Source organism: Colias eurytheme, chromosome 31, assembly GCF_061535395.1.
Source record: "Colias eurytheme isolate Ceu_HAF_F1 chromosome 31, ilColEury1 Martin Lab GWU primary, whole genome shotgun sequence".
NCBI classification, from domain to species: Eukaryota; Metazoa; Arthropoda; class Insecta; order Lepidoptera; family Pieridae; genus Colias; species Colias eurytheme.
The window spans coordinates 3,968,850-3,990,498 of record NC_143010.1 but is presented as its reverse complement, the minus strand read 5'-3'; the positions used below and the strand labels follow the sequence as shown (position 1 = coordinate 3,990,498).

General features: G+C 41.2%; 1 protein-coding gene across 1 annotated transcript in view; it reads right to left on the bottom strand.

Moving 5' to 3' along the window:
• The window catches only part of Cyfip (Cytoplasmic FMR1-interacting protein Sra-1), a 42,739-nt gene extending 21,632 nt beyond the window's left edge, over positions 1-21,107 (bottom strand). Inside the window, exons 1-10 of the mRNA XM_090118842.1 lie at positions 20,805-21,107; positions 15,240-15,376; positions 14,147-14,326; positions 13,310-13,491; positions 12,021-12,148; positions 5,495-5,592; positions 4,596-4,700; positions 3,918-4,003; positions 3,270-3,390; positions 1,770-1,961 (exon numbers count right to left, since the gene is read on the bottom strand). Of these exons, the coding sequence (XP_089974968.1) occupies positions 1,770-1,961; positions 3,270-3,390; positions 3,918-4,003; positions 4,596-4,700; positions 5,495-5,592; positions 12,021-12,148; positions 13,310-13,491; positions 14,147-14,326; positions 15,240-15,376; positions 20,805-20,880 (1,305 nt within the window). The 5' untranslated portion in view covers positions 20,881-21,107. The remainder of the gene's footprint in view (positions 1-1,769; positions 1,962-3,269; positions 3,391-3,917; positions 4,004-4,595; positions 4,701-5,494; positions 5,593-12,020; positions 12,149-13,309; positions 13,492-14,146; positions 14,327-15,239; positions 15,377-20,804) is intronic.
• Between the last annotated feature and the right edge of the window lie 542 nt (positions 21,108-21,649).

Here is a 21,649-nt window from a genome sequence, read left to right as displayed (position 1 = left end):
ATAAACAAACGTATTGCACGCCTCATAAGCGAAGCGTTGAGGTGGGTACTACTGTCACTTCGCGCAAAACACCTGATTTTTCAAACTTAAAATGTCTTTATGTATCATACATTGCACTTGTAAGATAATACATACACACACATATTAAGAAAAAACACTATTTTTAACGTTCATGATATTTTTGATGTCATTTTTGTTATTTAAACTAGTTAAAAAACAGTTTAAAAAAGTTCTGTCTTGGACGTCCGTGTGTCTGTATGTGCGGATCCTTTTTCTTGTTAACACGATAGCGACCGAAATACTTTACTAATCGAGTCTTTTTTTTTCTCTTACGCTTGAGTATGCTCAGGAATAGAACCCTTTCATTTTTCAGGGTCTGATTCGATGTGGTTTAATTGTTATTAAATAAACAAAAATAATAATTAATAAATATTTACTAAAAAAAAATTATGAGGCGTGCACTTTTGGATTTTCCAAATTATTTTTAAATATACTCTTAAGATTTGCATTGGGTATGGTACTTACATTACTTTTATCTTACACAGATAAATCTGTAGGTTATAATTGTATTTTAAGATTGTTCATAATATGATGCCCCCATATCTCATAGAGACTCGTGATGATTGCGCACTTCGCAATAATAAATTATTTACACGATTCTTCTTAAATCAAAAGGTTTGAAGCCTTTTCTTGGAACAACCCGATGTAGTTATGTTAATTTTGCATTTTTAATATAATAAATGTATTATCTTCTTTAAAAGCTTCATTTATTAAATAGATTTCCAACTACATACGTTTCACTTAAATTTGATGTGTATTCTTTTAATAATATTCAAAATAATGTTATAAAAGTTCCATATTTACAACTTCACTAAAATTGCTTAAAACTGTCATTATTGACATTATAACAAGAATGCTAAATGTCAAAGAGAGCGTGCCGGTTCCAATTTTTCGATTGACGTCTCGAAACCGTTCGAAACAGTCTTGTTGCAATTGGTTTCCATATGTTTTAGAAGGTCCCGGTGCCAAAAAAGTAAGATTATTTTGTGAACGCAACAAAACGTACCCATAATAAGACTGTTATTCTAAAGGTGCCGGTTACCCCCCTGTACGGTGGACAAATCATCAACATTTCGACTTTAAAAAAAAAGTAGCATAATTTTGAATAGTTTTATCACATATTCCAATAAAATTGGAATCCATCCTCCCCACTCCCATCCTCCCCACCCATCCTCCCCTCTACCCACCCATCCTCCCCTCTCCCCACCCATCCTCCCCTCTCCCCACTCACCCTCTCATACTCCTCAGCGTCAGGCGGACACCTCGGGTGTGGTAGCGTGGTCTGTAGGATGCAATAACTTCCAAGAACAAAGTTCAGTTAATACTGAACACCAAGATGAGAGGAGTTGTAAGCCGCGTAAGCACAGATCGGCGACTGCACGGTTTTCCTATCCTCCCCTCTCTCCACCCATCCTCCCCTCTCCCCACCCATCCTCCCCTCTCCTTACTCATCCTCCCCTCTTCCCATCCAACCTCCCCTCTCCCCACCCATCCTCCCCTCTCCCCACCCATCCTCCCCTCCCCTCTTCCCACCCATCCTCCCCTCTTCCCATCCATCCTCCCATCTCCCCACCCTTCCTCCCCACTTCCCATCCATCCTCCCCTCGCCCCACCCATCCTCCCCTCTCCCCTCCCATCCTCCCCTCCCCACGCTCACCCTCCCCTCTACCCACCCATCCTCCCCTCTCCTCACTCCTCCCCACACTCACCCGCTCATACTCCTCAGCGTCAGGCGGACACCTCGGGTTGGTAGCATGATCTGTAGGATGCAACAACTTCCAAGAACACAATTCAGTTAATACTGAACACCAAGATGAGAGGAGTTGTAAGCCGCGTAAGCAGAGATCGGCGACTGCACGGTTTTCCGTGTCCGAACCGGCCTCTTTGAATGTTGTTGTCACCTGGAGGGAAAAACATACAATTTTATTAATATAGCTAAAAAATTCAAAAATAGAATAAAAAACCGACCAAGTGTGAGTCGTACTCGCACACGAATGGTTCCGTACTTTCAAGCAAAAAAAAATACGAAAAAAACACGTTTATTGTATGGGAATTATTTGTTTTTATAGCGGCAACGGAAATACATCATTTGTGATAATTTCAGCTTTCTAGCTATCACGGTTTATGAGATACAGCCTGGAGACAGACAGACAGATAGCGGAGGCTTAGTAATAGGGTCCCGTTTTACCCTTTGTGTAAAACCGTAACAAAAACAACATCAATTAATAGGAATTTTTGAAGTAAAATTTTTTTAGGCGCGTTGAGAGTAAAATTTTAAGGTCGCGTCATGGCAATACCGTCACGTCATGGAGTAAAGCGACGATTTTGGTATCTTCTCTGGCCAAAGATGCTTCACTTCTGACACGTGTGCTCGGCACACACGCTCTTTAACGCTTACGCTTATTAATATTTCTTATTTTGACGTTACAAACGGACACTCCAAATCTCTTATTACAGCTTACCGCCCGCGGCTTCGCCCGCTTTGTCTAAAACCTAATAAATTATATACTAAAACCTTCCTCTTGAATCACTCTATCTATTAAAAAAAAATTGGTTGTCTGTAAAGTCGGTTTACTGACGATAGTTGAACGTGACAACGTCCGATTGTGCTTCTTTGTCGCTCGTTCCGCTCTCGCTTGCACTTCAAGCCTTACATGGAACGCCTCAGAGCGAGGTAACGCCGCATGAGTCATGTTTTTTCCTGCGTGCAGCCGGCTCTATCGAATTATAAGACGTTGTCACGTCAAAAAACCGCATCAAAATCCGTTGCGTAGTTTTAAAGATTTAAGCATACAAAGGGACATAGGGACAGAATGAATGAATGAATGAAAAACTATTTATTGCACACACATACAGAATTACAAAAGAAGAGCGATACAAGTTAAAATATGTACGGGCGGTCTTATCGCTGTAAGCGATTTCTGCCAGACAACCCGCAAAATTATAAGGATAACATATATTACACGCTTTATATTAGCTTCACCTGTATGTTTGTTTGTAACCGACTTCTTTGGGCGCGATTTTGACCCACTTTAAACGGCCAGATTTCGTTCAAACTTTGTAGATTTATTGGGGACCGATGACAATACACTAATTTGATAAAATTTTCTATTTTTTAGTTCGGTTTTCTATAAAAAGCGTGTTTTTTGGTTTTTTTTAACTACATATTATTATTTTATGGTACATATATATTTTATAGTGATACATACCTCATTGCTATATCTGGCCAATTCGGATATATAATTCTGGTGTTCTTCACGTATTTGAGGCAGGTGGACCATCAGGTCAGCTTGCGGAGAAGGTGGGTTCGGACTTGATGATAGCGGCCACCTGGTGAAGAATTGAAAAAAATATTTAAAACAGTCAGAAACTCAAACTCAACTCAAAATTTATCTATACTATCTATACTTCTATACTAATATTATAAAGAGGAAAGGTTTGTAATTTATGTATGTATGTATGGTTTTCACGCATAAATTACTGGACCGATTTCAAAAACTCTTTCACCATTAGAAAGCTGCATCTTCACTGAGCAACATAGGATAGGTTTTATCCCGGAAATCCCACGGGAACGGGAACTATGCGGGTTTTTCTTTGAAAGCGCGGGCGAGGCCGCGGGCGGAAAGCTAGTCTATACTAATGTGTATTATAAAGCTGAAAAGTTTGTTTGTTTGTTTGAACGCGCTAATCTCAGGAACTACTGGTCCGATTTGAAAAATTTTTTCGGTGTTAGCCCATTTATCGAGGAAGGCTATAGGCTATATATCATCACGCTAAGACCAACAGGAGCGGAGCACTGCAGGTGAAACCGCGGCGTGCAGCTAGTATAGATATAGGTACAAGTACAGATAACTTACTTGCTTGGATCGTAATGTTTCGATCTCTTTATATAATTGAAGGGAGCTATTTGCATATCTCCGAATAGCGGTACCACTTCGAGGTTCTGAAAAATAATTATTAATATTTATTTTATTATACAGAATTCTAATATAATATATGCCAGTGACGATTTTAAGCGTGCGTACACTCAAATTTTCATCAAAATCAGTACAGTAGTTTTTGCGTGAAACTTGGACGACAGATAGTAGGTATGCTATAATTTTATTTATATGTATAGATCTAAAAATAACCTATACTAATATTAAAAGGTTAAGACTGTTTATTTGTTTGCTTGAACACACTAATCTCGGGAACTACTGGTCCGATTTGAAAAATTATTTCGGTGTTAGATAGCCCATTTATCAGGGAAGGCTATATATCATCACGCTAAGACCAACAGGAGCGAAGCAATGCGGGTAAAACCGAACAGCACAGCTAGTAATGTATAAATTTTATTTCTTATTAAAACTAGCTGTTCATAAACGTTATTCTGCCAATACTAAGGATGGTAAACTAAATTATTTGACTACCTACAAATTATGCGCAAAAATATTCAAAATCGGCGAAGCCGTTTCGAATTAATTTGGTCACAAACACGAAAAACTGAAATAAAAAAATCATAACCTTATTTATGCAAGATATAAAAATATTATTACCTTAAATATTCTATCAATCCTGTCCAACTTAATCTTTTTCTTTTGATCCAATCTGTTGATATTGCAAGCGTCTGAGTCCATTAGAAATAGACCGAAGCCCATTACCTGAAAAAGTATAACGGTCAAGCGTGTGCCGACATACATAGCAATCATTTTTTTTTTGAAGTGAAACTTCTTTATCGGGGTTGGACAAAAATTTAGTGTAACATTTTTGCGTTACGCCGTACGCGTGACATTTTTGCGTTACGCCGTACGCGTGACATTTTTGCGTTACGCCGTACGCGTGACATTTTTGCGTTACGCCATACTCGTGACATTTTTAAGGTCATAAAGAAGTTTCACTTCTTACGTGTGTACTCTAGTACACGCATACATTTTTTCTAATTTACAGGAACTTTTAATGTATAGGTTTCGAATTTAGTGTTTTAATGATTTCATACATACATTATAATAAATTATTCGTGAAATTATGCTAATTACAATTAATATAGATGATTATAAATAAAAGATGAACTTAATGAATAAAAAATAAAAAGTCTTTATTGCACAACATTTTCAACATATTTAAAAAAAACTACATGTAAACAATGCACAGAAGCCCTTATCGCTAATAGCGATCTCCACCAGGCAACTTTTAAAAGTGCTGATTTCCTTTCAATTTTATAAAGTGACGAAAATAACGGTTTATCTATACTTATATTATAAAGCTGAAGAGTTTGTTTGTTTGAACGCGCTAATTTCGGGAACTACTGGTCCGATTTGAAAAATTCTTTCGGTGTTAGATAGTTCATTTATCGAGGAAGGCTATAGGCTATATATCATCACGCTAAGACCAACAGGAGCTGAGCCACGCGGGTGAAACCGCGGGGCTCAGCTAGTAATTAATAAAAATACTATACCTTAACAAGCATATGTTTTTCAGACGGCGTCAGATACATTTTTGTTTCATACATATGCACGCATATATTCACAACGTCGGCCAAAAGGTCTTCATAACCTGTAATAAGATAATTTAGTTTAGAAATCTATAAATAATGACGTGTCAGAAGTGAAACTTCTTTGGCAAGATTGAAGAAGGAACCAAAATCGTCGCCTTACTCCATGACGTGACGGTATTACCATGACGCGACCTTGAAATTTTACTCTAAACGCTCATAGATACTAAAATCGTCGCCTTACTCCATGACGTGACGGCACTGCCATGACGGCAATTTTACTCTAAACGCGCCTAAAGAGGTTTCACTTCAAAAACTAAACAACACGCTCATGAGATTATTGTATTGTCACCGATCCTTGATAAGTGTACAAAGTTTGAATTAAATCTGTCCGTTTAAGAGCGTATACGCACTATGCGGGTAACCGCATTGCGGGTAGCCGTCCGGCTGACCGCAAGCACAATTATGTACGTAATATTCATTTCTATGCGCACTGTGCGGTCTGCGGTAGCCGCATCGCAGTGCGCATAGAAATGAATATTACGTACATAATTGCGCTCATACCGGGTTTGGCACTCGAGCTGAGCACTCGTGCTTAGCAAGAGCGCCCTACCTGCCGTCTATTGTTCTCCGTAGAGACGGGGGACCGCTACCTGAGATTCGCCGAAAGGCAAATTCCGGGAAGTGACCCGCGCCTTTGTTGTGAACAATAGCGACCGATAAGCGACCGGTCCCACCCCGCCTGCTCAGGTAGTTTACTACCTGGTCAGTCGCGGTGCAACCGCAGCTGCACTCGCAGCGTACAACTAATTCTTGTTTCTCGACGCGCCAGTCGCGGTTTCTCCGTTGCCCACCTAACGGTGTCAAACGGGCTTCGGAGAAATTAACACCATCCGGTGGAAGTATCTGTGGGGCGCAGATACCGCACGTTTGTATAAACGGCGTACAGCCTCACCGCTTCGGGAGCTTTTCGGTGACTGTGAGTCCGGGGTCCTCTTAGTAGGCACTGCCACGGCGGGCAGGTACTCCAACTGCTCGCTAGCGCCCGGACTCGGCCGAAAACTACTCCTGACGGGTCCACGTCACGCTTTCGCAGGGGGTCACTCCAAGACCTCTGCGAACTGTTAGGTAGTGACAACCTCACCCCGCTATCACCAGCGGGACGCACCAAACACACCACACACACATACATACGTGTAGGCACACAACCCCCCCCCCCCGCCCGGAAGCGGGGAGGGCCGCTAGGACGACAATTAGGAAAAATTAAAAACCGTTAGGATGTCCGATTCGTTGGAGGACCTAGATATAAAAGCCTTTATGGCTTTCTTAGTCAGGGAGAACCCGGAGGTGCTGGATGCATTTAAAGCACACAGCGCCGCCGGGGCTCAAAAACTTGCCGCGCCCGTTGCGCAACCGTTAAGGGACTCTCCTGAGTCCCCACCGCTGTCCCCAGTGGCAGTCGAAGCGGGGTTCGAAGCCCCGACCGTTATGGAGTGCGAGAGCGCTCCAGAGTCGATAGTATCGGAGGCGGAGTCCTCAAATTCGTCAGACGGCTTCGAAACCGTCACAAATAAAAAGAGACGCAAACTAAAAAATGCTGCTCCGCCCGCCAAACGGAACGCGACCGTTCGCGATTCCGCGCGCGCCGAATCTAGCCGTGCGCCCCCCGCCCCTCAGGCATCCGCCCCTCAGGCACCCGAAGGCCCGACCGCGGGCAACGCCGCGACGCGCAAACCGCCCTCCCCTCCCCCCGTCTACGTGAGGGATAAGTCCGCGTGGCTGAAGATCTCAGCCTACCTAGACAATGAAGGTATCCCCTTCAAAGCTCGTCCAACTAAGGACAACATTCGAGTTCAGTTATTAACGTCTACCCATCACAGGGTTTTCACTTCATATTTAAGAGACCAAAACATAGGCGGTCATTCGTTCCCCCTTCCGGAGGAACGCTCTTTAAGAGTCGTTATAAAAGGGATCCCCAAAGAGATCTCTGCCGATCAAGTCTTCAATGACTTGAAAGACCAAGGTTTCCCTGTGCAGGAGTGCTTCCGCATGCACAATAGAATCACTAAAGCACCATATGACATGGTCCTCGCGGTCCTAGATCGTACCCCGAAGGGTAAAGACATTTTTAAAATGCGGCATTGCTGCAAACTTTCAGGGCTTAAGGTGGAAACACCCGACTCCCACAGCTATATTAGACAGTGTCATCGCTGTCAACTTTACGGGCACTCTGCTCGTAACTGTTTCTCGCGGCCTCGCTGCGTCAAATGTTTAGGCGACCACGGCACGGAGGATTGCACGAGGTCCAAGGATTTGCCTAATGAGGATCCACCGTCCTGCGTGCTCTGTGAGACTTCGGGTCACCCCGCGAACTACCGGGGTTGCCCGAAGGCTCCCAGACACAGGGCGGGGGGTCGCCAGAAGGCGAACAAACCTCGCGGGATCGCCCGCGCCGGGGCTCAACCCCCACAACCAAAGCCGGCCTTTATACCGGCTCCACCACCCAAAACAAACGCTTGGGCGAAACCTCCGTCACTAGTGACGCAGGCCCAGCCGAGCGTGGCGGCGCTGCCTTCAGCGGCTCCCGCCATACAAGCAGCACCGAAGCCTTCAGCTGAAGTGCACTCACTAGAATTAGCCTCGCCTAACGAGTTCTTATCAAACGTTATCTACATTAGGAATTATGTTAAAAACCTCAACCTCAACCCTGATGAGGTAAATCTAGTGGCCGAGAAATTAAGAAACGCCAAAAGCCGTGATGAGGCCATGATCACTGTATTCACCCATTGGGAGCTAATAAATAAAATCAACACAACTCCCTAATGGCTACTACAGCTAGAATTAAACCCAGAGCGATCTCCGTAGTTACTTTTAACGCGGACGGCCTTCTCAAACAGACTAACTTAGTTAGGGACTTTGTCACTAGACGGCGTGTCGATGTGCTAGTAATGCAAGAGACATTCCTTAAGCCTTTTAACCGCAATCCGCGAATCGCCAACTACATGTTGGTGCGTAACGACCGCGTAAACAGCCCCTTAGGCGGCACCCTTATATATTACAGAAGGGCCTTGCACTGCACGCCCATCGACACGCCGCCTCTAATTAACTTAGAAGCCACAGTGATCAAGGTGTCTATGACCGGTCATCAACCCGTCATAATCGCCTCGGTCTATCTCTCACCGTCAAAGGCAATCTTGGAGAGCGATCTCAGAGCCTTGCTTGCACTGGGCGACTCGGTCATTCTGGCCGGCGACCTCAACTGCAAGCACTGGAACTGGAATAGCTCCTACGAGAATGCCAATGGCAAACGACTAGACCGACTGACTGACCTACTTAACGTCACGATTGTAGGCCCCTTAGAACCGACTCATTTTCCGAAGAACACGGGACACAGACAGGACGTGCTCGATGTGGCGGTGATGCGGAACGTGACGCTACAGTTGCGCTCCGTTGAAACGTTGCACGAGCTCGACTCTGATCACAGGCCCGTGTTGTTCGAACTGGGTCCCCCCGATAGCACCACCGTAGAGTACATGACGAAGGTAGACTGGCGAAAGTTGCACGAGGCCTTACAGCCCGTCGACTCGCCAGAGCTGGAGTCTGTACCTGACAAAATCGACACGGTCGTAGAGGCGCTCGACGCGGTCTCCTCGGTCACCAGCCACATTCAATCCAAGATTGAATACGCGTCCCGGCGGGTCCCCGTTGGCCTCGGCCACCGGTTGGATCTGCCCCCGGACGTACGAAGGCTGGTGGGCGATAAGAACGCGGCGACGCGCGCCTACGACCGAGCACCGACAGACGAAAACCGTAGAATACTTCGTTCCTTACAGAGAGAGGTAAGAGAGCGAATTCACGAATTACGCAACGAGCGGTGGGACTCTTTACTTAGCGATCTCTCTCCCTCGCACACTGCCTACTGGCGGCTTGCGAGGACTCTCAAATCTGATGGTATTGCCGCCACGCCACCGCTCATTCGCCCTGACCAACCTCCCGCTTTTGACGATTTTGAGAAGGCCGAATGCTTAGCTGACAGTTTAGAGGAACAATGTTCCCCCAATCTCGACATGACCGACTCGACTCACATTAACGTAGTTAACCAAGAGATCGCACGTTTTACCGAAACCCCTCGTATCGATGCCGAGCCCTTGTCACCAACGACGGCCACCGAAGTAAAATCACTCATCAAGTCACTTGCCAATAGGAAGTCCCCAGGCGGAGACTCTATTCCCAATAGAGCTCTAAAAAGCCTGCCGCCCGCCCTTATCGCTCTCCTAGTAGCCACCTTTAATTGTCTCCTGGCCAATTGTACCTTCCCCGCTAAGTGGAAGGAAGCAATTGTGATCGGGATCCACAAACCGGGCAAACCCCGGAACGTGGCATCTAGTTACCGTCCCATCAGTCTCCTCAGCTCTCTGGGGAAAATCTATGAGAGAATCATCTCTAAACGCCTCTGGGACGCAGTCATTGCCAAAAAGCTGCTCCCGGACGAACAGTTCGGCTTTAGGCGAGCTCACTCATGTCCTCACCAAGTACACCGCATCACGGAGTACATTCTCGCGGGCCTCACCCGCCTCACACCCCACAGAACGGGAGCGGTCTTCTTTGACGTAGCGAAGGCGTTCGACAAGGTCTGGCACAACGGTTTGATTTACAAACTGTACACTCTCGGCGTGCCAGACAGTCTCGTGTTCATCATACGAGACTACTTGTCTAACCGGTCCTTCCGCTACAGACTAGACGGCACGCTCTCGTCTTCACGTCCCATCCAGGCCGGAGTCCCTCAGGGCTCCGTCTTGTCGCCCCTCCTATTCGCGCTATACACTAGCGACATCCCTAAGCACGATAAAGTGCAACTATCCCTCTTCGCGGACGACACGGCACTCTACGTGTCGAGTCCATACCGCAAAAGAATAACTCCACTCCTACAATCCGCGACCGATGCACTAGGCAAATGGTTTCGCAAATGGGGTATCACTGTGAACCCCGACAAGAGCGCCGCCGTGCTCTTCAGGCGCGGCGGCCCCGTGGCCATAGATAGTGTCAAACTCTATGGCCAAGTCATTCCGTGGCAAAAGCACACCAAATTCTTAGGCGTCACTCTAGACGCACACATGTCATTTAAAGCCCACATTAAGGCAGTCCGTAAGAAAGCCAGCTATGTTCTTAGCCGGCTCTATTACCTTATAAACAGTCGCAGTAAAATGTCCCTTAGACATAAGGTGACACTTTACAAAACGGTGGTCCGTCCTATCCTCACTTATAGTAGTGTAGTTTTCGCGCATTGCGCTCCCAGCTCCATACACAAGCTCCAGACGATTCAGTCGCGGTTCATGAGAACGGCGACTGGAGCGCCCTGGTTCGTGCGTAACGTGGACCTACATAGGGACCTAGAACTCCCCACCATAGCCCAATGGATGAAGCAAGCGTCTAAGCGCTACTTCGACAAGGCTAAAAACCACCCCAACCCATTGGTGACAAAGGCCATCGCATACGTCGCGAACCCCGATCCCACTCGTCGTCGCAGGCGGCCGAGACACGTCTTGGACGACTCCGACGACGACATTACCAAAGCCAACGCACGGCTAGACTCGGCGATTGAAGCCCAACGTCGAACCAACCGCGACACCGCACACACCACAGCAGAAAGCGTACACCGTCTTCGCCGGCGAAGACGAGGTCCCTTGTTCCGCGTTCCCGCGCCCACCCGGGTGAGCGCCCGTCCGATTAGGGCCCTTCTGGCCTCCTCCACTCAAGCGACAGCTCAAGCCGAGGTTCGTGGTCCCCGTCAAGGGGGGACGCCCTTGTGCATGTCGCTACCAGGGTGAACCTTCAGTTCACCCCCGCGTCCGCGTTAAAATGTAGAAGCCCTTCTGGCTAACATTGAGAGACACCACAAAAAAAAAAAAAAAAAAAAAAAAAAAAAAAAAAAAAAAAACATAATTGTGCTTGCGGTCAGCCGGACGGCTACCCGCAATGCGGTTACCCGCATAGTGCGTATACGCTCTAAGGAATATATGGAAGATAAAAACTTTTTTCTATAGTCTTTAAGAGTGCTTTTGTTATTGTTTTTTTATGTGGTGGTGGTACTTTGGTGATCCTAATAAATGTATTTTATTCTTATTCTATTCTTAAAAAAAACCCATGGAGGGTTATCGCGTAAAAACCACAGGACAGTTCTTTGGCATATTACGATAATATACAGTTACATATTTTGTAAAACTAAATTGTAATACTGATATGATTTAAAAGAGTAACTATGGAGTTTCTTGCCGGTTCTTCTCCATAGATACTGCTTTCCGAATCGGTGGTAAATGTAAAAAAATATGTATTGACGTTTCAAAAGTGCTTCTAGAATAAATAAATGTTTGAGTTTGAGTTTGAGTTTGAGTTTTCAGTTTAGAGTCAAAATTGAGTCTAAAGGAGTCGGTGGTCAGGTGAAGCCAATAAAAGCATGTTAAAAAGATAGTTTAAAAGAAAGATAACTCACCATTTATCTTTTCAAGGGCATCCTTTACTGTATCTCTTATTTTATTCTGTGTAGCAAGGAACATAGATAGATTCTGCGATTCTTGTAAGCTCTGACTGTCGGACATTACTTTTAGAAATTGTGCCGCTCTGTGGAAAATACAATAAAATATCTGATTATAAAATCAAATTACATATTTATTTAGGGACTAATGTTAATCTATACTTATTAACTAACGGTCTTACTAATAAAATGTTACCCATTCGCTTTACAATGGATAGTTATTGCAATAACCTGTCTCGTTTTTATGATTGACGTTTCATGTGAGCAAGAGCAGGACACAGCTTTGGTAGAAAATGGTAGAAATTTATCCATTGTTTAACTTTTTATTAGAAAGGCCGTTATAATATTATAAAGCTGAAAAGTTTGTTTGTTTGAACGCGCTAATCTCAGGAAGTACTGGTCCGATTTAAAAAATTCTTTCGGAGTTAGATAGCCCATTTATCGAGAAAGGCTATAGGCTATATATCACGCTAAGACCAACAGGAGCGGAGCAATGCGGGCAAAACCAAGGCCATAATCCACCATGCAATTATATAACAATAAAAAAAAGACGGGTTGCACTGGGGGAGAGCCGGCAGAAGTGAAAACTTGATTATTAACGTTGAGCATGTTTGATATTTTGGAATGGTATCCGTCTTACGCTTTTTCGATCAGGTCACGTGTCCTGACGCGAGTTTAAGATTTTATACCCATTACAGAAAAAGTGCTCAACGCCGCTAAAGAAGTTTTCACTTCAAAAACCATGGTGAATTTGCAAAGAGTTACAAATAATAAATAAACAAATTGAAAATTATTTCTACAGTACAAAGCTACATACTATGCAATCTAACTATGAATAGGATCTGCTTAACGCCATATTTTGACGTCACAGACTTTAATAAATTTGATGTAAGACCGTATACGCACTATGCGGGTAGCCGCATTGCGGGTAGCCGTCCGGCTGACCGCAATCACAATTATGTACGTAATATTCATTTCTATGCGCACTGCGATGCGGCTACCGCAGACCGCACAGTGCGCATAGAAATGAATATTACGTACATAATTGTGCTTGCGGTCAGCCGGACGGCTACCCGCAATGCGGCTACCCGCATAGTGCGTATACGCTCTAAGAGTCCAAAAAATAACAACCAAAATTTATTTACAAAACTTTTTATTTTGCCACCTACAACTAATTGTGAAATTTTTTTTTATTGTAATGCAAATAATAATTTTCACTAATTCGTAAATATAGGAAAAGGTCTCACCGTCTATACGTAGAATAATCATTTTTAACCGAGCTTTTCATATTCTTCAGTTCGTCCAAAACAGCGAACATATTGACAAACTTGCCTAGCGTTAATAGATAAGCTTCCGATACAAAATCTCTTCGTTTCTCTGCGTGACATAACCTACGGACTTCGCCGCAAAATCTTTCTATTGCTTTACGCTGAAAACAAATAATTTTATAAATTTTCCGATTTCGATTTAAATACATGATGAAAACTGGCTATTAACTCAAACATTTATTTCTAGACCTTGTTTAGAAGTCATGAAATCTATATATATAAAACTCAAAGGTGACTGATATAGTGATCTATCAACGCACAGCCCAAACCACTGGACGTATCGGGCTGAAATTTGGCATGCAGGTAGATGTTAGGACGTAGGCATCCGCTAAGAAAGGATTTCCCGAAATTCTTGCGGGAACGGGGAAAAACGGGGATGCACGTACAAAGTCGTGGGCGGAAGCTAGTTAAATTATATATTATTTAATATTATGTATGTTATTTTATGAAAAATAATATCTAAACATGATATGATAAGGTGTGTGTTCAAATCCAGCTTTTTTAATCAATTTTTATCATTTAACATTTGAATGGTATACCCACAAGCTAAAAATGAAACTCGAATTATTTTCAACTGACTTACATAGAAAGGTTTTTAATTTTTATATACCGTATAAAAAAAAAAGAATCATCATAATTATTCTTTTTTTAATCGAAAGCCTTCCTTGGACTCATAAATATTGTCTAGTTCTAACAATTTTGAATATGTTTAAGATTTTTGATAAAAATGAAAATTATATACATATATAAAAATACCTGAAAATACATAAACTGCAGCAGTTTATCGACCTCGGGGGCCAACACTTGCACTGTTCGCTCATATATATGCACTCTGTCCGGTTGTTCGTTTGAACGAGGTTGTGGTATCGCTCGACTGCAGCAACGCCATGTGTATAGCATTACGGCGTGCGCGTTGCCTTCTTCGAGGAGTTCGTTCTGAAATATAAAAATACATATGAGATTTTTTTAATAAAGGAAAAGACTCGGAATGATTCGAACCCACGTCTTTCGCCTCACCGCAGCCACGCTTGTCTGTCCTAAAGTATGTATGTGTGCTTAGATCTTTAAAGTTATGCAACAGATTTTGTTTTTTTTTGAATAGATGTGTGGTTCAAGAGGAAGGTTTTAGTATAACATTTATTAGGTTTCAGACAGTGTTTGGAAAGTTAATAATAATATTACTATACATAATTTAGTATAAACTTCTCTCTACATCTATTATTATATGTGTAGGAACGGCTGAACAGATTTTTTTAAGATATTTGGTTCGATGAATTTGTACCTGTTTGAATAAATTGATGAAAACTACCTGGCAAACCGGATATCAATTATTTTGTTACGTAAATATTTTCGTAAAATAAATTATTAAAAAAAAATGTAATATTAATAACTCAGGCCCCGGAACCACAGACACAATAGAAAATCTATTTTGTCTTGGACCGATCGGGCCGCTTGGGGCTCAATGGGTTAAATAAACCGCAACTTAATTTCTAGCTTCAAGCTCAAACTCAAACATTTATTTATTCAATTAGACTTCTTCTAGAAGCACTTTTGAATTGTCATTACATATTTTTAACATTTACCTTAAATGATTACTCACTAATTATAAACTACTATATTTCCGCCCGCGGCTTCACCCGCCTTTTCAAAGAAAAACCGTGGGATATCCGGGATAAAACATATCCTATCTGTTAATCCGAGTTACCCTCTATATGTGTGCTAAACTTCATTGTAATCGGTTCAGTAGTATTTGTGTAAAAGATTAACAAACACACACACATCCTCACAAACTTTCGCATTTATAATATTAGTAGGGTATAACTTAACTCAACCTTAGGCAAATACTCACCAAGTTGGCATGTATAGTAGCTTCCTCAATATATTTAGCGATGCCAGTGACAAATCCATTACGATCTTCGAAATTTGTGTCAAAGTTTGCTTGATAGAGGATGGAGCAAGGGGCTGCTTCGATGCAGGGCTGCTCGTCTGAAATATGTGTATTAACATTAATATTCGATTTTTGGCTATGATTGTAGAGAAAACTATTTAAGTAGACTAAAATTTTGAAAAATGCCATGTAGATGGAGTAACTGAGCTAAAGAATCTATACTAATATTATAAAGCTGAAGTTTGTTTGTTTGAACGCGCTAATCTCGGGAACTATTCTTTCAGTGTTAGATAGTCCATTCATCGAGGAAGGCTATAATATATTATCACGCTAAGACCAACAGGAGCGGAGCAATGTGGGTGAAACCGCGGAGCACAGTTAGTGTTATATATAGCCAATACAGATACATGATAACATTAATTATTTGTCTTGTACTAATTGAACAAATAAATAACTAAATTAAACTAAATAAGCCAAACAATATTTTTCCTTATAATATCAAGATTGTTGTTTGAACATAATATGTTTCAGTAATACAAACTATGTACACTTATATAGGACTAGCTTTCCGCCCGCGTTTTCAAAGAAAAACCCGCATAGATCCCGTTTCCGTGGGATATCCGGGATAAAACTTATCCTATGTGTTAATCCAAGTTACCCTCTATATGTGTGCTAAATTTCATTGTAATCGGTTCAGTAGAATTTGCGTGAAAGAGTAACAAACACACACACACACACACACACCCTCACAAACGTAGTAAGATATTTTGAATTTTATAAGGATAACAAATAAGTAATTCTTAGTGAGTTATTTAACTCAACGACGAGACATTTTTGACTAGTCAACACTGCCGGCTACCAAGCCCGATAAAATAAAGGGTGGACTCCAATGGGGGCAGCATCCTTCCTGCCATATGCGCCTTCAACATATCCGCTTATAGTCTAGCCGCTAGCGACTGATCGCAGATATAATAATAAAAAAAAATTTAACTCAATAATTACTAGTTTGGATGATGATAATATGAGTCATTTTATGATATAAATTATGGTTTACTAGCTACTACTCAATTATGTTTTATCTTGTAAAGTTACTTAGTTAAAAGAAAATTATATTTATAATCTGTTTAGTAAGTTGCATCCCTATCCGATCAGTCGTTTTTGCGGAAAATAATGTCTATTATTTCTCATACAAAATAAATTCAGTGCGGAAAACACGTTTTATAATAAAAAAGTGTATCAAAAATAGCACGAACACGAACTTAACCTAAAAAGTCGATTGTCATTTGAAATTTATCAAACTAACTTTTCATCGTAATTAAAGTACCAAACTACCAACCCAAGAAGTTAAAAACAAAAACGGCAAACAACGTAACAACTAACACATCATAAACGCTGTCTTCAAAACGTGGGCTCGCATTGTTCAGTTGAAATAAAATTTTATCCGCCGCCATTATGAGTTCACAAATGTCAGGCGAGATGATGTTACTTCTGGAAAAAATGAAGGAAGAGCTCACCAAACAAACAATTCAAATAACAGAAAACGTTCTTAAAATGGTAGATGAAAAAATACAGCCCATAATTGCGGAAAATATAAGACTTTCGCGGGAAGTCGAAACACTGAACAAGAAGATACAAACATTAGATTTAACCGCTAGGAAAAATAACATCATTCTACATGGAATCGCCGAACCTAGCACAGAGAGATACGAAGATTTAAGCGCTCTGGTAACTAAAACAATCACGGACTTGGAGGTGCCTCTCGAAAACAGTGAAATTAACAAAGTGCATCGCCTGGGTAAAATAAAGGAAAATGGAAAAATAAGACCGATCTTGCTAACACTAACGACTATGCAGAAAAAAATCCAGATCCTAAGAAACAAGAAAAAAATGAAAGAAAACACTTATATTACAAATGACTATTCTAAGGAAACCATAGAGAAACGCAAAGCACAAGCCAATATTTTTCGTGAAAATGAAAAAAGGAAAAGAACGCCGGAGACACCAAGCCCCAAGGAAAAAGCCAACAACACTAGCAAGAAAATCCAGCGGACAGATGCTTTTCAACGCATGCGCGAGCGAGCCTACTCTATGTCCGACAAAAATACCTATCTCAAATACTAACCGGAATCAAACATATATTCAACATCAACAGAAACAAAAAACACTTGCATTCCCCAATCCGGTTGGTCCCCGTGGGGAATTAGACCAAAACCCTCCAATACAAAATCAACAACACCAAAAAGAAGCAAACAACATCAAAAGCACTCTACCCAATCAAAAATACAAAATGGAGATTCCAACAACTAAGCGCACAAGAATATGCATTGCTACTCTCAATGTTTTGACACTAAGATTAGAAGAAAACCTATCAGAACTATCATTAGCACTAAAAAACACAAACTGGGATATTCTCGGGATGAGTGAAGTGAGAAGAATGGGAGAACACATTGTCGCACACCCAGATTACTTGCTATATCATATAGGAGAGACCCCAGGACAATATGGTGTGGGATTTTTAGTAAAGAAACATCTAACAAAGCACATACAAGGTTTTTATGGTGTATCAGAGCGCATAGCATTATTGAACTTAGAACTGCCAGACTACAGGGACCCATGGACAATTATTCAAGTATACTCACCCACAGAACAAGCAGATATTGAAAAAATTAACCAGTTTTATCACAATTTGAACAAAACTTTACAGACACACGCCCACAAAAACATAATTGTGATGGGCGATTTCAATGGACAAATTGGTGAACGCCAGCAAGAAGAGGACAAGATTTTAGGCCCCTACACATACAACTCAAAAAATAGAAGCAGAAACGGAAAAATGCTCTTAGACTTTGCAATGGAAAATAACCTTACCATATTAAATACTGTCTTCAAGAAAAAGAAAAATAGAATGTGGACCTGGCTGTCACCCGATGGCAAATCAAAAAACCAAATCGACTTTATAATGACTAATAAACAAAAATTTTTCCTTGACATAAATGTCATCAACAACCTTAACTTCAACACTAATCACCGTATGGTCAGGGCTGAACTGAATTCATCCCAACCAAAGAATTCCAGACCAAAAACAAGCCCAGGGATTCTAAAAATCAATAAAAACAATATAGGAGAAGTAGCCAACTCGCTCAACTCGAAACTTAAGGAATACAGTACAGAAACAAAAGGCGCTGAAATGCAAGAGAAATATACTTGGCTAGAAAGAGCAATAACCACAAGTACCATAGAATTTAGAAACAAGAAAGATACCCCTGAATGGATGTCCAACAAAACTTTCAACCTCCTTGAACAAAGAGCAGACCTAATAAAAGCAAAAAGCACAAAAAAAAACAGGAAAGAAATTGCCCGAGTTAGTAAAGAAATAAAAGAGAGTATAAGGAAAGACAGGAGACAACGCCAAATGGAAACAATAGAGAGACATATTAGACGCACAGGAGGAATAAAAAAGGCATACAAAGAATTAACTAATAAGAAGGAATGGATTGTAAAAATGGAGGAAACCAGTGGAGCGGGAAAGTTTGATAGAAATGAAATCCTTAAGATTGCTACTGATTATTACACAGAACTATACAAATATAAAACAAATGAAAGAGAAATTGAACTCCCAGATAATGAATCGATACCTTACATCATGTGGGAAGAGACTGAAAAAGCTATTGACACACAGAAACTTGATAAAGCTCCAGGGCCGGATGGCATAACAAATGAAATACTTAAGCTGACCAAAACAATCATGACACCAATTTTAACCGATATTTTCAACAATGTAATTAACACTGAGATGATCCCAAAACAATGGACTGAATCCACCATTATCCTTATATTCAAAAAAGGAAATCATTGCGACATAAGAAACTACCGTCCCATAAGCCTAATGTCTAACATTTATAAGATCTTTGCAAAGGTTATTTTGGGAAGAATAGGAAGGAAACTAGATGAGCAACAACCAATAGAACAGGCAGGTTTCCGCAAAGACTTCTCGGTACTAGACCACATCCATACTGTAAGACAAATCATAGGAAAATATACAGAATATCAGCTTACATACTACATAGCTTTCATAGACTACAGCAAAGCATTCGATTCTCTGATACACTCAAAAATCTGGGAAGCATTAAAGGAACTGGGAATAGAGCACAACTATATTAGAATTATCAGAAACATATACAAAGACAGTTCTGCCTGCATTCAACTAGAAAGGGAAGGAAATAGGTTTCAAATACAAAAAGGTGTGAGACAGGGCGACCCCCTATCACCAACGCTCTTCCTGGCAGTACTGGAAATGATTTTCAGGAATATGAAATGGAAAGACATGGGCATACTGATAAATGGCCGCACGCTGACGCACCTTAGATTCGCGGATGATATTGTATTATTTGCAAAAACACCAGAGGACTTAAGCAAGATGATAAATGACCTAGCGTCTGAAAGTGCGAAGGCAGGATTAAAGCTAAATCCGGACAAAACAAAAATTATGACCAATGGCAAAAAATACCCGGTAACAGTGGAACAAAAACAAATGTCATATGTTGAAGATTACATCTACCTCGGCCAACTAATATCCCCAGAGGACAACGAAAGCAAGGAGGTCGATCGAAGAGTTATAAATGGCTGGAAAAAGTACTGGTCTCTTAAAGAAGTAATGAAAGACAATAACCTACACATTTCAACTAAAACTAAATTATTCAACACATGCATCCTACCTGTGCTGACGTATGGAAGTGAAACGTGGGCCCTACCAAAAAACATAACAAATAAACTCCGCATCTGTCAAAATTCCATGGAAAGAAGCATGACTGGCATCAAAAGAAAAGACAAAATAAAGCAAAGTAGCATCAGATACAAGACTAAGGTCCAGGACATAACACTGAAGATAAGAAGGCAAAAGTGGAAATGGGCGGGGCACATGATCAGGGGTAAAGAAAAATGGAGCAAAATTACTACACAGTGGTACCCAAGAGAAGGAAAGAGAAAGAGAGGGAGACCCCAAAAAAGATGGGATGACGACATTAGACAGGTAGCGGGTACAACCTGGGGTAGAGTGGCCTTAGTGAGACCCGAATGGAAGAGATTGGAGGAGGCCTTTGCCAACTGGCAAACGGACACGCAAAAATGGGTCAAACCGAGCATATATAACTACATACATATGTAAAGTCCGAACAAAGGCTAATAATATAATAATATAATATATATTTCTCATACATTCATGCGTTTATAAAAGTAATAGTATAGTATTATTCCGGACCGCCTCCTTGGTACAGTGGTTGACGCGTGAGCGTAGAACCAAGGGGTCCTGGGTTCGATTCCTGGTGGACGAAGAAAAAATAATGTCTCGGTCTGGCAGGACACAGAAGGCTGATCACCTACTTGTCCCTAAAGAAAATCGATCAGTGAAACAGATGTATGCATAATGCATCTTACCCCACTTGGGGATATGGGACTTCACTACATATATTATAGTACATAGTATTATAGGATGAAATATAATAATGTACCAAGTTCTAATACACTTACCAGGCAAAGTAAGCTCATCCAGAACATCCACATTGCTTAGTGCATCAGACAGGGACACCTTCTCACTAACAGACATTTTATGGACCTTTAATTTCCACCGGAAAGCAAATAAATCTTTCAATATGGCTACCAATTAACAGTCAACTAACGATGTAATTTAATATGTAATAATTGACGATAATTAGGTCAAATTATCAAACATTTAAGTAAAACTAATTGATTTCCGAAAATAATTTCATTATAAAAACATTACTGTGACACTAGAATACACATTATTTGACAGATAATGAATTGGCAGCTTGATAATTGACGGGCCAACTCCCATTAAATGTTACCACTATAGATTATGTTTAAATTTCTACCATTAAGGCCTCAGGTTTTTGGGAGACCCAAATGAGCAGTGGACAAAAATTGACAAAATGTTTTTAAAAATGGAAAATATTGTCACCTAAAATGTCGAAACAACGCAGAAACATGTATATTGTAGGTAATTAGAATCAGTGTTCATTTAAATTTATTTATTTTATCACAATCAATTAATGTTATCTAATATATAAAATTCCCGTGTCACAATGTTAGTTATCATCAAGTTCCCATACTCATCCAAAACGGCTGGACCGATTCTAAAGTTTCTTTGCCTATCGGGTAGGTCTGAAAATTGGCCAATATCTATTTTTCATACCCCTAACCTAAGTGAAAATAGTAAGGCAAAACAACGTTTGCCGGGACAGCTAGTAATATATCACATAGATTGTCCCGGCTCCTAAAAATAAAACTTAAAAAATATAAAGACTATGTACTACGGTTATATTTGAGACCGTTACAAAAACGGGATGTTTCATTCA